The sequence below is a fragment of the Cucumis melo genome, chromosome 10 (assembly GCF_025177605.1).
Source record: "Cucumis melo cultivar AY chromosome 10, USDA_Cmelo_AY_1.0, whole genome shotgun sequence".
Classification (NCBI taxonomy): Eukaryota; Viridiplantae; Streptophyta; class Magnoliopsida; order Cucurbitales; family Cucurbitaceae; genus Cucumis; species Cucumis melo.
This window is the reverse complement of record NC_066866.1, coordinates 3,036,542-3,051,937: the sequence shown is the minus strand read 5'-3', so window position 1 is coordinate 3,051,937 and position 15,396 is coordinate 3,036,542. Positions and strand designations below refer to the sequence as shown.

General features: G+C 34.1%; 1 protein-coding gene across 1 annotated transcript; it reads right to left on the bottom strand.

Annotated features, from left to right (window-relative positions):
- Positions 1–567: 567 nt before the first annotated feature.
- On the bottom strand, positions 568–14,235 carry LOC103489061 (phospholipid-transporting ATPase 3). Its single transcript, XM_008448062.3, has 27 exons — positions 13,829–14,235; positions 13,476–13,541; positions 12,473–12,534; positions 11,317–11,398; positions 11,081–11,191; positions 9,298–9,375; positions 9,086–9,182; positions 8,405–8,511; positions 8,178–8,243; positions 7,503–7,624; positions 7,317–7,401; positions 7,134–7,211; positions 6,917–7,033; positions 6,666–6,815; positions 6,486–6,590; positions 5,613–5,755; positions 5,092–5,193; positions 4,934–4,997; positions 4,641–4,853; positions 3,647–3,812; positions 3,449–3,528; positions 3,131–3,370; positions 2,583–2,804; positions 2,212–2,379; positions 1,701–2,063; positions 1,499–1,605; positions 568–1,204 (listed from the first exon to the last, which is right to left on the bottom strand). The coding sequence occupies exons 1-27, from the start codon at positions 14,006–14,008 to the stop codon at positions 898–900; spliced, it is 3,681 nt and encodes a 1,226-aa protein (XP_008446284.1). The 5' UTR covers positions 14,009–14,235; the 3' UTR covers positions 568–897.
- Between the last annotated feature and the right edge of the window lie 1,161 nt (positions 14,236–15,396).

Here is a 15,396-nt window from a genome sequence, read left to right as displayed (position 1 = left end):
CCTAAAAAAGAAAATTATACTGAAATTAAATAGTTTTAGTTGGACATGGAATTTAAAACTCTTCCATATAACTAAATAAAGATGTGATAGATAAAATGATTCTTGGTGTATGTTGTCTCAAAAAATGACAGCATATATGTGATACACCACATAATTAAGTTCTTAATTGACATCTACACAAATTGTTGACTATCAAAAGGTTATAGTCTCGAATTCTTTCACATTTTGAATAGTTTTTCCACTCAAACTACCAAGGCAATAGATTTTTAAAACATTTTCTAATTTGCAAGAATTGAAAATTGGATTGTGGGTATTTCGAGAAGTCAAAATCTTTGAAGAATTAGGCTGCAACCAACCTTACAAATTCTTCAAATTGAAATTTTATTTTTATTTTTTCAAAATTTGGTAAAAGTTTTTGTCTCAGCAAGATTTGACCATAATCACATCAAAGATGCTATTTTGAATTTTGTGTATTAAGCAACCATCTTCCTGAAGCAGTATGTTTATTTTCAAATTGAGAATCCAAGAGGCCATAAGCTGAATAAATTTTCCACACAATAAAGGAAGTAAAAGTAAAAGCACTTGAGTTGAAAATTTAGCTAACTAGAGCATGAGAAAGGGTTAATGGTTAGCTAGAACCCAACCAGTCAAAAAATTACAACTTCATTTGGTAGTAAAATTACATCGACATATCAATATATATACCCATTACATTCCTAATAACCACTAGTCTCTCAGAAGGAAAAGAAAGACAACTAATGGGGGAGAGAGGAACCAAATGGTATGATGCTGCAAAATCAAATGCTAAAATATGGCACAGCAAATCTAACACTAATGATTTTTCTGAGGTTCATCTTTTGATATGAAAAATTTTGTACAATAATGATCAAATCTACCTTACTTCTTTTCCCTAATCTTTGGTCTTGACTTCACACTGGCTCTCCTAGCAACATCCCATGCCTTCTGTGGGGCATAAATACCAAGCTGTGCCGCAAAAAATGACTCGTAGCCAGGTGAGTCGAAAGCAAAGCCAGTATGCTTTGATAATTCTCGAGGGAGTTGAGACATGGCGTAGCTTCTTGCCTCTTCCGGCGTAAGATGGTTTTGAATTTCAAGCAATCCTGCAGTACCTCTACCTTCGGGTTCATGTCTATGTATTTCTTGTACAATCTGATAATCGTAGGGGAAAAACCATCTCTGAAGGCTGTATCAACATATATATATAAAAAAAAAAAAAAAAAAAAAAAAAAAAAAAAAAAGCAAAGTGAAAAATATATTAGCAATAGAACAAAAATTGTAGATGAAATAAGATGAAGAAATGGTTAACAGATTACTGTTAATTGCAATAGTTAAGCCAAATAGTTCGATGTAGGTTGTTATTCTAGCAATCTAAAAGATAAAACAGGCTAAGGTTGGCCAATCATCCATCTAGAATCCGATGCATTTCTTATGTGATGTATAAACCCATAAGTAGCAAAATAGTTCAAAGAATACATACCCTTGGTAAGCGAAATCACAAAGAAGTGCAACAACGGGAACGAGGATAACAGCTACGTAAAAATATAATGTACTCATTAAGACATATATGACGAAATATACATTTTCCTGCAGCAAAAGGGGCAATAATAAAGTGAGTGTTAAAAGAAAATTAATAGACTAAAATTAAACTTTTTAAGGGGAAAAAAGGCAACAAAACTGACCTGCCTATCATGTGGTGTCATAATACCGGAATATAAGAAAATAAATAGGAACCATGCTAAAATGCTTCCCCCAACCGTAATGTAGTGCCACCGAGTAATTGAATTACAGATCATAAGCAGCCGCAAATTCACAGTCACGACAATGCAAGTGAAAGTCATCGTGCTGATATCCCACAGACCAAACACCTTGCCTGATGACGATTGACTACTGGAACTAGAAGCGGTTACAAAATAGTAAAAGACTAAAGATTGGTAGATGGAAAAGAAAGCCCAAGTTGTCACAACTCTCCACTTGAAAAACACATTTCTTATTCCCTCTCTGTAGAGCTCAGGGTACTTTTTGGAAAGGGAAGCACTGACATCCTAGCAAAATATATTATATTATACAATATTAATCGGTAGGAAAGTTCAAGGATAGATTTCATCTGAAAGAAACAAAAGAAAATCTACAAGAACTATAGTCATCTCTTGTTACGTGTGTTGAGCAACGTAGTAAGAAAGAATGCAATACCTTGTCAAATAGTCCAACAATTATTACAGGTAGCGCGGTGAATATGACATTATACAATGACTGGAACCAATCGTCGTAGAATCTTTGACCAGAAAATCCAGTTTGGAAGGTAAACCAAAACTGAGTTAAAGTGAACGTAAGATTCTTGTAAAAGAAGTATGTGACAACCTGCCAAAGAACAAGTGTGTTCATTATGGAAAATTCTTATGAAATAAGGACAAATTAGAAAGTGACTTCAAAAATAACAAACATAATTTTAACCAATGCAAAATCACTCTCAACTATGCCCTAAATGTCATAACCAACTAATTAATGAGAAAGTGTGCAAGAATTCAGAGTGAGATAATAAGACGCGAAAAATAAGTTGGAACCTTGCATATTCGAAGATATGACCATCGTCCATGCACAAGAAGTAAATCTGTGAGAAAACGAAACTGGGCAATGGCAAAATCACTAGCCATCACTGCTTGCATTCCCTCCTGCCCACTTATTCCAATGCCCACATGGGCTGCTTGAATCATGCTAACATCATTAGCACCATCACCAATACTAAGTGTTATTTTCTGTGCACCTTTCTTCACCAAACTTGTCACCTGCAAGAGATGATTACACAGTGACTGACTATTGAGCCAACTCACAATGATTAAGTTACTCAAAAGCTATCATATCATTTAATATAAAAGCAAGGTTTTCAATTACTAGATCAACCACATCAGTTAATAATATGTCTCCTAAAAAAAACCACAAAATTAATAATACCACCAGTATGGCACACAGAAGGTGACTCTGAAAAATGCATTCATATATTCTAATAAAATTAAATAAAAGCAAGACTTCTGTAGGCAAGTAGCGTGACAATATTAAAAAATAACAGTAGCACATGCCGTGGATAACTAGTTTCTTTCTAAGGGAGGCTAACCTGCGCTTTCTGCAAAGGAGAAACCCGGCAGCAAACAACCGAACTACAATTCAAGCTCAAGTTTAGTAAAGTAACTCGCAGACTTGGATCTAATGCATACATCAAACATTTTCCATCTATAACGAGAGCCAATTTTGGTGGAGAGACAGAATGTAAACACTGCTGTGCTTCCTCAAGGCATTTCTTCAGTTCCTTTTTTACTTCTTCTCTAATAAAACGTGCAAGTTCTACTTGGTCACCCTGATAAAAATGCTAAGTATTAGTAGAGTAGTAATATAGCTGTAAGATCATCACTAAGCTAATATGCAGGAAGTTTACCCTGTTCTCAACTTCTCTGATTGCATCCGTTTCTGAACTGATAATAAATTGTTTCATCTCATTGTTTATTAAATTGCAAGCTGAAAAGATAGAACTCCAAATAAATCAAATAGTTACAAAAATAAATAGATAATTATCAAATTATTTAATTTGGTATTGTTTTAGTTTAGTTTAGCTACTGCCAAAATGTCAACCTACCATAAGCTATATTAATAGCAGTTTCCATCTTGTCTCCTGTTAGCACCCAAATCTTGATACCAGCTCTAGAAAGTGTCTGAATACAGTTTGGTACTCCTTCTTGAAGCTTATCTTCTATAGCAGTACAGCCAATCAAAATAAGGTCTTTCTCTATAAGTTCTGCAACCTGCATATTTTTCATTTGTACATGAGAATACCATATAATCATGACATAAATCTGACCCCACAAGTCCTTGGAGACGGAAGTTCTCCTTTAAAGGAAACTTGACAATAATTTATTCAGTAGTCTAAAGATATGATGTTCCAAATTAATTCCATCAATTCTTTGAATCAATGGAAGTAGAGTTTAAAATACCATTTTCTTTCTCAGTCCATTCATGAAAATTTTAAAGGATGTCAAACACCATGATGGTAGAAATCTTCATACACATGCGCAAAGAAACTTCCATAAAACAAAACAGAGTAATGCTCACATGTTGATTGACAAAAATATTAGATGGTTCTGATTAGTAGTTTACACCTCCCAATACATATTCAAGAATGGAGATGATATATTCTTTCTTTCTCTTTTCCCATAAAATGGAAAAAGAAAGCATTTCATTGATTGATGAAAGAGCTGTAAAAACCCTACTTTTGAATAATTACAAGAAACTCCTCCCATTTGTCATGAGGGTCAATAAGCTATAATTACAAAAGAGTGAAGAATGACAATCTTTTGAAATTATAGGCTTTTTATTATTATTAACCATTGGAAGATTTCCTTTCTTCTCTTAATTTTTTTGTAGCTCTTTAAGCAGGGTTTCTACCCATAGTTAGGTTGTTTGTTTTATTTTCCGCTTTTGAGCATATGCCTAACACTGGACCGCATGTCCTGAGATGAAGAATGGCTTCAACGACCATTATTGCAATCACCCTTCTTCACCAGGAGGGCGGGGGTGGAAAAAAAGGTATACTTTTCTACGGGAAAAGAAAACATCACAATTGCTTAACCCACCTCATCCAATTTCTTTTCACGATCTCTTAGTGAAGACTTAGCTTGAATAAATTTCTCATTCCAGCTTTCATACACATCGGGATGCAAATCTCTGTAAGCAAGGCACAGGGTTCTCAGACCGGAAGATCCAAACTTCTCCAAGTGTTCCCTAGTTATATTCTTCAGATCATCATTTCCACCAGCCAATCTCTCATATACAACGGTATCAGCACCCTGGTAAGAGCAATTAACCACAAATCAATATATCTGACAAACAGAAAGCTAAACTAAATCGCAAAATATTAAAAGATTACCTTGCAATACAAGACAAGCCTGCCATCAGAATAACGACACACCACAGACTGACGCTTTCTTACACTGTTAACAAGAACAAATACATTTGACAAATTTATATGGTTACTAGTAAAATCATATCGAGTTGAAGTATATTGAAGGTGTACACTATACCAACCTATTGAACTCAAGTACATTGAGAATTTCATAAGAAACATCTTGGATTTTACCCATCTTCTCGACATGAGATTCGCGAACATATATTGTAGTAGGCGTACGCCTGAGATAGTAGAAAGTGGGACAGATATTACTAGAAATACAATCGGAAATATTCTTCAATAATTAGTCCCAAAATCAGAACGAACAATATACATTCCATAATTGAAGTTGAGCATTACATACTATGCCAAATGCCAAGGGTACATTTTTATGGCCATAATCAACATGGAACATTTTTACAAGAAAAATACTCTTCCAATGAGTGTAATAGAAAAGGAAATCCTTCAACCCTTTGCCAAAGCCACATGATGGAAAAGCCTCATGGGACTGGGAGTAGACAAAAGTATCAAATGCATGGGTTTCTACCACCACACCATAAGACTAACATAATGCCCAAGTGAAGAGGAAACAGAGTTCACTGGAACCTGCTGCTGTGTAAACCTTGAACTCATGGAACATATTTAGATGAGATGTGCAAACCTGTAAAAGAAGAAGCCAAAGTTTTTAGCAGCAGTCACCAAAGCAGCCTCATCAGGTGATGCTGCCTGATATGTGATCTTTTCTGGGGATTCATCACCCTCAGGGAGTACAGTATGACAAATAGCAAGGCATCTGAAAAATTCCTAAAAAAGAAACACAACATAACTATTAGTTATTGTATCAATGATTTAAATACAAAAACCACTCCATCAACACAAAGAAAATGCATCAATTCCTACAGTTCTTGTCAAAAGTATATCCTAAAAGATATTACATTGAGGCAGCCATTAAACAGAGTCATGAACAATCACAAGTTCAACAGTTAATCATAGAAATTCTTTTCTTTTTTTAAAAAAATAAGAAATAATTTTAATGATATGTGAAGTGTGCAGGGGAAAGAAAGACCCCAATCCAAAGAGTTACAGAAAACTTCTCCACCCAATTGGACAAAAGTTATGTAAAACTATAAGAAAAAGAAAGTTCAATTTACAATGAACGAGTGAGGTAAAGAACATCTTCAAGAAAGACCAAGCAGACTTTTTCCTTAGAACCAAAGATTTGGTGATTTCTTTCGAGGCAAACCAATCAAAAAATAATAATAAAAAAATAAAAAGAAGAAGAAGTACTAAAAAAATTCTTCCAAAAGATTCCCTTCTTGTACTTAAAAGGAATGGCAAGCATAATAGTTCAAAGAACACAAATACAACATGGGGGAGGGGGATATAAAACCAGTCCAATCAATAAAAAGAAAAGGGAAAAATGAAAAAACCACAATATCAAGAACTCACACACAAAATTTTTACTTGTTGGTTGGTCCACACTCCTAACTGACCGTGAACACTAATTTAATTTGATTAAAAATAGTTAACATACCTTACAAAGATCAGAGTTGGGCTCATTTCTCCATGCTCCTCTCATAAGCCTAGGATCATCAAAGTTAAACCCCTTTTCTTGAACAGCATTGGCTGATTTGTGTGCCTGCAAAACAATACGCTATAAGTTGAACTGGGCCGATAACCTCATTCATCACTGCATAGGGTATAGAACACAAACCTCTTCCACTTTCAAGCCATTCTGCTCAGCAATCCCCCTCTCTATTTCAGTGATACCAGTGCCATAAACCTCTCCACCAATTGAACACTTAAAGAACTCCATTAGATTCCTGGTAAGAGTACCAGTTTTATCTGAAAAGATGTACTCTACCTGATCAAAAGCCACGATTTAAAACGACTGAAATACCACCTTTGAGAAAATGTTACAATTTCCATATTGCTTCAAAAATATTTTATCCAGTAAATATGTACCTGTCCAAGTTCTTCGTTCAGATTGGAAGTTCTGGCCAATGCAGGGGTATTGCTATCAGCATGGAACATATTTAGATCCTTATTGATGTATTGGGTCGATTGAATAAATTTGATCATCTGAAAATTGCATTAAGAGGAAAAATAAACCCCCAAATAATGAATGTGTGCATTACTAAACTAATGCAGGACCAATTAAATGACAAATCGCATTACCCACCTCAATGGAAACATAAAGAGAAATAGGAATGATTGTGGAGTATAGAGTAATCAGGGTAAACATGGTCAGAATTATAACCTGTGGAAGTCACTATTCAGAATCAACAGCATGAAAAAAAAGTGATGATGATGATGATGATAAATAAGAAGAAAAAAAAAAGATTAACCAATTACAAGAAATTACCAGGAATCGGTTGCGAGGGTTGAATTGGTTTTCGCCTCCCCTATCAAGAGCTAAGTAGTAGTACTTTTGGTTTACAAACACACCACTACAAATTTGAAGCATCAGAGAAATAGAATAAATCAACAACAAAAACTGAAAAACAGTGAGTAGAAAAATTATCAATAAAACGAATCAAGTATATCATACCTTCCAATGGCTCCAATCAAACACATGATAAATAGAGTAGCAAACAGCGTAAGTATAAGCTTGTCAAGTTTCTTTTCCAGAGTACTTCTTTTGGAGGGGACATTCATAGCATTCATCATAACCTGCATATTTATTCACTCCAAACTGAGTTCACAAAAACATGCATCATCATTAAAACTTAAAATGTTGCAATTTCCATATTGCCTCAGAAAAAACATTACATTACTATTTGCTAACAAGATTTTTTTTTCTCCCCGACGCCCTCACTCATTCCCCACCTAAATGGGGAATCTGTGCCCCATTAGGGGTGGTTCCCCACGGGGAAAATAGAAATTTCCGACTCTAAACTGAACCTAATGGAGAAGAAAATGAAATCAAACCAATGTACAAATATAAAAATTTAGATAAGTTGCAAAATCCCTCTGTGATAATCAAAACGCTTTTTCCTTTACATGTACATTCCAAATCCTCGTATGTTTCCTCAAGAACTCTATTGTTTATGCCCTTCTAGACATCCCACGAGATAAAAAGGATTGATTCCAATTTTAGCCGAATCCTTGAATTTTGAAACTCCAAAATAATCCATGAAATCAATATAACAACCTTGGGCGCCTAAACCATAATAGTATTGTTATACAATCTAGTATGTCCACTAATTGAAGCAGGATAACAGACCTTTGTTTCATGGCCAGTAAAAATAACAGCCCCAACAATATACTCAGTATTCCTGAGACTGCATCCCTGTAAACATCATAATGAGAAAGCATAAAAGTTAGTAGTTCAAAGAGTTAAACAAATATAGCAAATACGAAAGTACTTGAGAGGTAAAAGTACAACAAATAGCAATAAAAGTTGCAAGAAACCAAGTTGCAGCATTGAAAGGTAAAAAGAAAAAATCATACTCGCAATAAAAGTTGGTTTGGGCTGAGAGGTAATGTTTGCTTCTGAATGATAACATTGCCTGTGAAAGTGTAGAGTGAATTGTTTGGTTGCTCGCATTGTACTTCACCTGCATTTTGGAGGGGTAAAAAGTAACTAATATTTTCATGAATAATAATAAAATAAAATAAAAATAAAAATAAATAAACACACACACGCACATACAGAGAAAACAAAAGAAACGAAATCATACATGGAACCATAGATTATTTTCATAATCAGTGACATTCTTTCTAAGGGAGTATAATAAAGCAAAGACTCAAGATGACTAAGCAATTTGAACAAAATTTTGAATAGTCAATGTTTTCAAGAGATCCGTTCATACCTTGAGATAGCACTGGACATATAAGGAGATACTTTTCACTTTCATAATGATCTATATTTTGTCATCATAAGTCCTTACAAATTGCTATTCACATCATTAAACATTTATTAAGTTTTAAAACAGATGTTCAGCCTTCAGCTACCACATCCTTGATTCCAACTTCTATAACAGGTATTACCATGCATAGCATTTATTATGTCATAATGTTCACATGTAATCAACTTCTGAGTCATAAAGTAATCAAGAAATGCCTAATCAGTCCATGACATAAATAGCTGCAAAACCCACAAGGTGATAAAAATAAATAGAGAATGTTAACCTTTAAATTCAGATGCCTTCTCTGGAGTCAGGTAATCCCAGGTCTTTTCCAGGGCCTTCCTAATCTTCAAATTTGTCTCACCATCAAGGTTAGCGGTCTATGAGGCAAAAAAAAAAAACAAACATTTGAACTTCCTGGAGGGCTGAATTCACCACCGTTCTAAGACCATCACTTATTCAGAACTAAATTGCAATTGAGATGGAAAAGAGAACCTCAATGTAGCAGACACCATCTGGATTTGTACTAGCAAGGAACAGAAGATCAGCAGGAAAAAATCCATCTTGCCGAACCTGCATCCATGACAAGGGAAGTAAAAGGTCACCCGATGGAAAGACCCAATATATAGAGAACTCAAATACATTATCTCCCTTTCTCAACCACTGGCCTCTAGGTTGTTTCCTATGTAGAACCTCCTTTTGTAGTGAATTTAAATAATTTTTTTCTTAAGGATTTTTTCCTAGATTGGTTTTCCCTTCGTGAAGGGTGAAAATCGAGTTTTATTGAGATTGAAAAATAAATAGATAAAAGAATGCAAAAGGATATATAAAATGATACCCCAACAAAAGAAGCCAAATAGACCTAAACTAACTATAAAAAGATGAGACTTCGTTCTAATAGAATAAAGCCTAATGAGAAGAAATCCTTTTGTAGAGATCTTTCTATTCAAGCTATCATTAAAAAGAAAAAAAAAAATTAAACAAGGTTTCATCAAAATTTGTAGGGTGCAAAAATGCCATTGCCCCACATTCACTCAACCTAGCATAACTCTGACTGTACCCATGATCCACCTTAACCTTATATCAGCTTCATTCAACGACAACCCAACGCTCGACATAGCCCTACCCATCCCATCAAACCAAAGAATCAATACAACATTTGAAGGGGAGCAAGTGCTTTCTAATAAGAAACAACCAACAAAGTGATAAAATACATATGCCACCAAAAGCAAACCAGCCCACAAAATAAAAAGAAGCCTCTACATAAAGGGGGCCTCCAATCCTGTTAAATGAAAGGGAACAAGTGAACGTGGAAGTTCTTCTTTTTTTTTTTTTTTTTGAAAGTAAACAACACTTCTCATTGATATAATGAAGAAAGTAAAAGGTCAATTTACAATATCGCATAAAACAAAAGGGGGGGAAGAAAAGGAAGAAGAAGAAGAAGAAGAAGAAGAAGAGAAGCATAAGATAGAAAACTCTGCAAATAGATTAGAAGCGAGTGTGGAAGGTAACAGAGATTAAAAGAGAGATCACCACTCGAAATATTCTAAATTGAGAAAACACTTAGTTTTAAAACCTATTCATCATATATTATTCAATTATTGATAATAAGGTTAAATTTATCATAACCCATAAATTTTTGGGTTCAGTGCCATTATGTGGAAATTATGGGTGAGAAAAATGCACGGTTTTACCAAGGCAAAGATAAACCCTCCAAGGAAACCTTAGATCTATCAATCTTCCATGCTATATTTGGGTGTAAAATGCACAACCCTTTAACAACTTTAGTATAGATTTCCTTGTGGCAAATTGAAGACATCTTTTGTAATCCCATTGATGGCCCCTTTTGTAACACTTTGGATTTATTTCAATCAATCAATAAAAATTGTTTCTAACCTAATGGGTTTAGTGGTAATTTAACATAGTATGGTCCTGTGATTGAACTATGTAATGTCCATTACCTCCTAATTAACCACTTGCTGGATCTTATGCGAATTTCCAAGAACATAAATGAAGGGGGGTGTTACCATATTGATATGATATTAAATGTATCATAACACATCAACTTAATTTTTAGGTTCAGTGATGATTAAAAACAAAGAAAGCGCATAAATATAAATTAATGTATCATTGTCAATCATAAGGAGGGGAAACAAACTCCTATCAGAGGCTAACCTTGTTCTTCAAATAATAGGGTACTTTTTCAGATATTCAAAATCAAAATAGAGAAAATAACAATCGAAAGCTTATGTTAGCCATAAAATAAAACAGCACTTACCCTAACAATGTCTCCAACCTGCAACCTTTTCCAAGGAACGCTCTCCCACTTTTGATCTTGCAGCACATCTACAAGATTATTATTAATTGCCATATCATTCTGGAATCGTTTCTGCATGGCATGATTAAAATGTCATATATTTTGCATATATATTTTGCATAGAGATTCTTTGCTTAAAAAAATTCAACGTTGGAGTCGAAACAATTGAAAGGCAAACATATAGTGAGGGCACTCACCCAGTCCTCAAATGCTTCTTTAATGAGAGAGACGAGTAGAACCAAACTTAAAGGGACCACATTTGTAATGGGATGCACGGGACTGCACAATGAAAAATAATTAAAAAGGTAATCGCTAAAACAATATTCAACAGCCTTTACCTGCTTTAAAACCATAAAACTCGAACAAAATAAATCAATAGATTAAGCAATAGGATAATATAGAATTTTAAAGCAACATTCAATTCGTTTTTCATAATTATAACAAGCTATATATAATAAATAAATAATAAATAAGAAAAGAAAAGAAGCTTGAGAAGAGTACAGAATTTAAGCAAGATCAGCTATTTCATTTCTTCTTCTTTTGTCCTTGTTTGGCTTGTACATGTAACAAACTCCATCGGAAAAAAATAACAATGAACAAGGCTAGACGACCATAGAAACCAATGGAGTTAAAGAAATAGAAAATATATATATATAATAACAATAATAATTATTAAAAAATAGCACAATTAAAATTTAAAAGAATTTCTTTCTTTTTCTTTTCTTTTAAAAGAAGTGAAGACCATAGAGACATCTTCAAGAGGAAGAAACTAGACCAGAGAGCTCCCAAAGAAAGTTACAATTTCTTTTCACCAATTGGAAAGTTCTCCTATTCCTCTCAGGCCACATTTCCCATAAAATGGATCTATAGGTGTTAAGCTAGAAGATCCTTGCTTTCATCTTTAGAGGATGGCAGCAAACATTATGTTTAAGAAGTTCTTTATTGTTCAAAGGAGAAACCATTGTCTACCTTTCAACAATCAGCTAACAAGACCCTTCTTTCCTCTCAAACAAATTGACAATTAGCTAATTTGTTAAATTGTAAAATAAAAAATTCTGAATTCCATTTGAAATATCTGTAGTTTTCTAATGAATTTAACCACATGCTCTCTAATATACTAAATCGCCTCATCAGCATCTCACAAATCCCCATGGTATACCACTTAGCAATTAAAACTTTAGACTACAATGAACTTATTTCATGTCAACTCCAGAAAGATATTAAGAATAATACAGTAAGAATAAGCCAAAACAACGTGACATCTTCTACATATCAAACAATTGTTAAGAAACGATGAAAGGTGCAATTGGGGAATGCTACCCAGTGTGACTACGCTTCCATCTATTAACTAACCTGATGGGTGTGGTGGACAAGATTGAGATGGTAAGAAAGTATAGGTTAGCCACACGCCTGAACTGTCAGTTAAAAAAAGTACAGAACTCTAATCAGAGATGTAATGTTTCAAATAAGTTATGATGGTAGCAAGGTTAAAAGTAGTTACAGAATGAAGCACCAATAAAAATGAGAAGAAAAAAAACAAATAAATAAAATAATATTTTTCAATAATGGCAATCGGAGAGTTTTTTTTTTTTTTTTGGGTAATTCCTTTGGCCTCAAATTTAGAGGATACTTATCTTCACTTCCTTTTCTTGAGTTTTTTGGGTATTGCAGTTTAACTTTTCCATTTTTTGGGCTATTTTTAAATACAGAAAAATGAATCAAAATATTTACAAAATATCACTGATAGACCACGATAGACCAAGATAGACTACTATCTATATCCACATGGCACAAAAAAACACAAATAGTAGTCTATCTCTTTTTTTAGTAAATAAATTCTTTTGTACAAACTAAAGTGAAAATTGCAATATCAGATACAGCATTTAGATTTATTTCAAGAGTAATAGTATGATTTCAATGAAATGAGTAATAGATGTAGTACAATGAAGTTGGGGCAGTGCCCACATCATGCGATCAGACAAATATACCATTGACTATCGTCTTCCAAAAATACTCTAATAATTCCTAAAGATAATTACACGATAAATCAAGTAAAGAGCATGTTCTAGCCATTCACTTCAAAGACTGAAAGTTCCTAATAACAGCAAAATGATAAACATGTCGTTTCCAATATTCCTTGTTCTTGGACCAATAGTATGATAGAAACTGCACCTTCAGTTTTGAACAGTAAATTACTTGGTCATTATATAAATCATCAACGAAATAGCCATAACGTCTCTCGCATAAACTTTGTCTAAGTTCAATCACTCCCACCCTCGTAATCAAAAGAAAAGGCCCACCGAAGTAACAAGATGAACAAACAATATATAGACTTGGGACGCTTAAAATTAGTTACCTGTTCAAACAGCCCTTTCGGAAAGAAAGTGAAGAAGTTGTACTTAGTCGTGGAAACTGAATTCCCCTGCATACAACGTCAAATTAACAGCCATACAAATTCATAAAACGAAGATAAAAAACTAAACAATCTTTGCTAAAGATATGCCAACAAGCGCATATATCCAAAGACAAATCAAGCAACAGCTCCTCGATACTCCTTTCTCATGAAACATTTTACGCACCATAGCCAATGTAATAACGAAACAAATAAAAGTCCGCATTACATCTATATCATGACCAAGAAACAACACCCAAAAAAATAAATAAATAAACAAACAAACAAATCAATGCAATACTTAGAAATCATCAAACCTTGAATTTGACAAGAAGATTAGCGTCGCGATCATTGCAGAAGATGGTGCGATGACCAGGTGCCTGTGGCTGGACTCGGCCGAGTCGAACCGTTGTAGTAGAGGCGGTCCTCTCTTGCATTGCAGAATTACCACGCCCAAATCTCGAACTCGATGGTCTAACCCTATCCCATCCACTCATTTCCTCTCTCAAATTGCACCAAAGTCTCCCGATCCGGCGTCACCGAGTCAGTTTGTAAGAAGGTAATCTAAAACAACAACAAGAATAAGAAGCTCCGGCAAATTGCACCAAAACTCCGGCAGGTTCAATCGACGGTGAAACGCGGAGAAAGAGCGCCCCGTTCTTTCAGAAATGGAACTTTCTTCTTTAGGCCTCTTCTCTTGTTTATGGGTATTTTCGCAATATTGAAATTTGACCCTGCGTTCTCATATTTCTCTCCTTTGCCTAGTCACGACCGCCACGTCACCCATCGTGTGATGTACCGAACTCGGACAGCGCGTGGTGGTGCGTACGGAAGTTGGCGGCTTTTCAACGGTTTTTCTATGAACGATACATATAAGGTCGCGTTTAACAGTCTTCGCGACGGCGCGCGTGAGTCTCAATCCCGCGAAGAAGTTTCTGTGTTATATATAGATAACCGGAGCAGTTGGCGGTCTAATTAACCCTTTTATTCATTATTAAGGACGTTACTTGCGTTGACGTGGCAACCCCTCCATCGTGCCACGTGTACTTAATTAACTTCTTGAAAACCGAATAACTTTCTTTTCTTTCCTACATCTAACATTATATAAGTTTGTTATCATTCTTATCTTCCGTTGTCTGCGTGTTAGTTTTTTTTTCCCCCAAAGTATTAGATTGCAATAAGGGATAGTTTCCTATCTATTTGATCCAATGTTTTGTCTAGGGTTGACATTTGAGTTATTCCATTCGCTTCTTAGTAATATACAAATCTTTTCGACACCTTGTGATCTTCTATGACGAACATTTATAGAGTTTTGAATGTTTCTTAAAACATTTTTTTTTTTTTTTTTTGTGTTGAAAGCATCTACTTTGTACATTTTTAACGTGTTTTTCGTATAAATATACATTTTGTCGGTTTATTTTGACTTATAGTTTAAGTAGATATGGTCAATTGTGCATTCCATTTTGATGGTATTGTAGTTTATGTACCGTCAAATTAAATTTAAATAAGTATTAAATTTTATAAGAAAAATTTTAGAATAATATGTGTATGGTTAGTTTCAACCATTAAACTCATATAAAATGGACGTTTTCAAATATAATTCAATGATTAAAATGTTTATAAGATATAGCAAAATTTAATATTTGGTTGATGTATACTTTTGATAAAATCTAAAATTTTGTGATATTTAGTAAATATTTTTAGCAGTTTTTTCATGTACAGTAATTTTCCTCCATCTAAATTATAGCTTGGATATAAATTAACAGTTACAGACAATATTTTGGAAAATTGTAAAATGACAAAATTGTTAAAAATATTTACAAATTTTCAAATTTTATCATTGATAAACACAATCTAGTATACACAGATGAACAGTGGTGGAGCT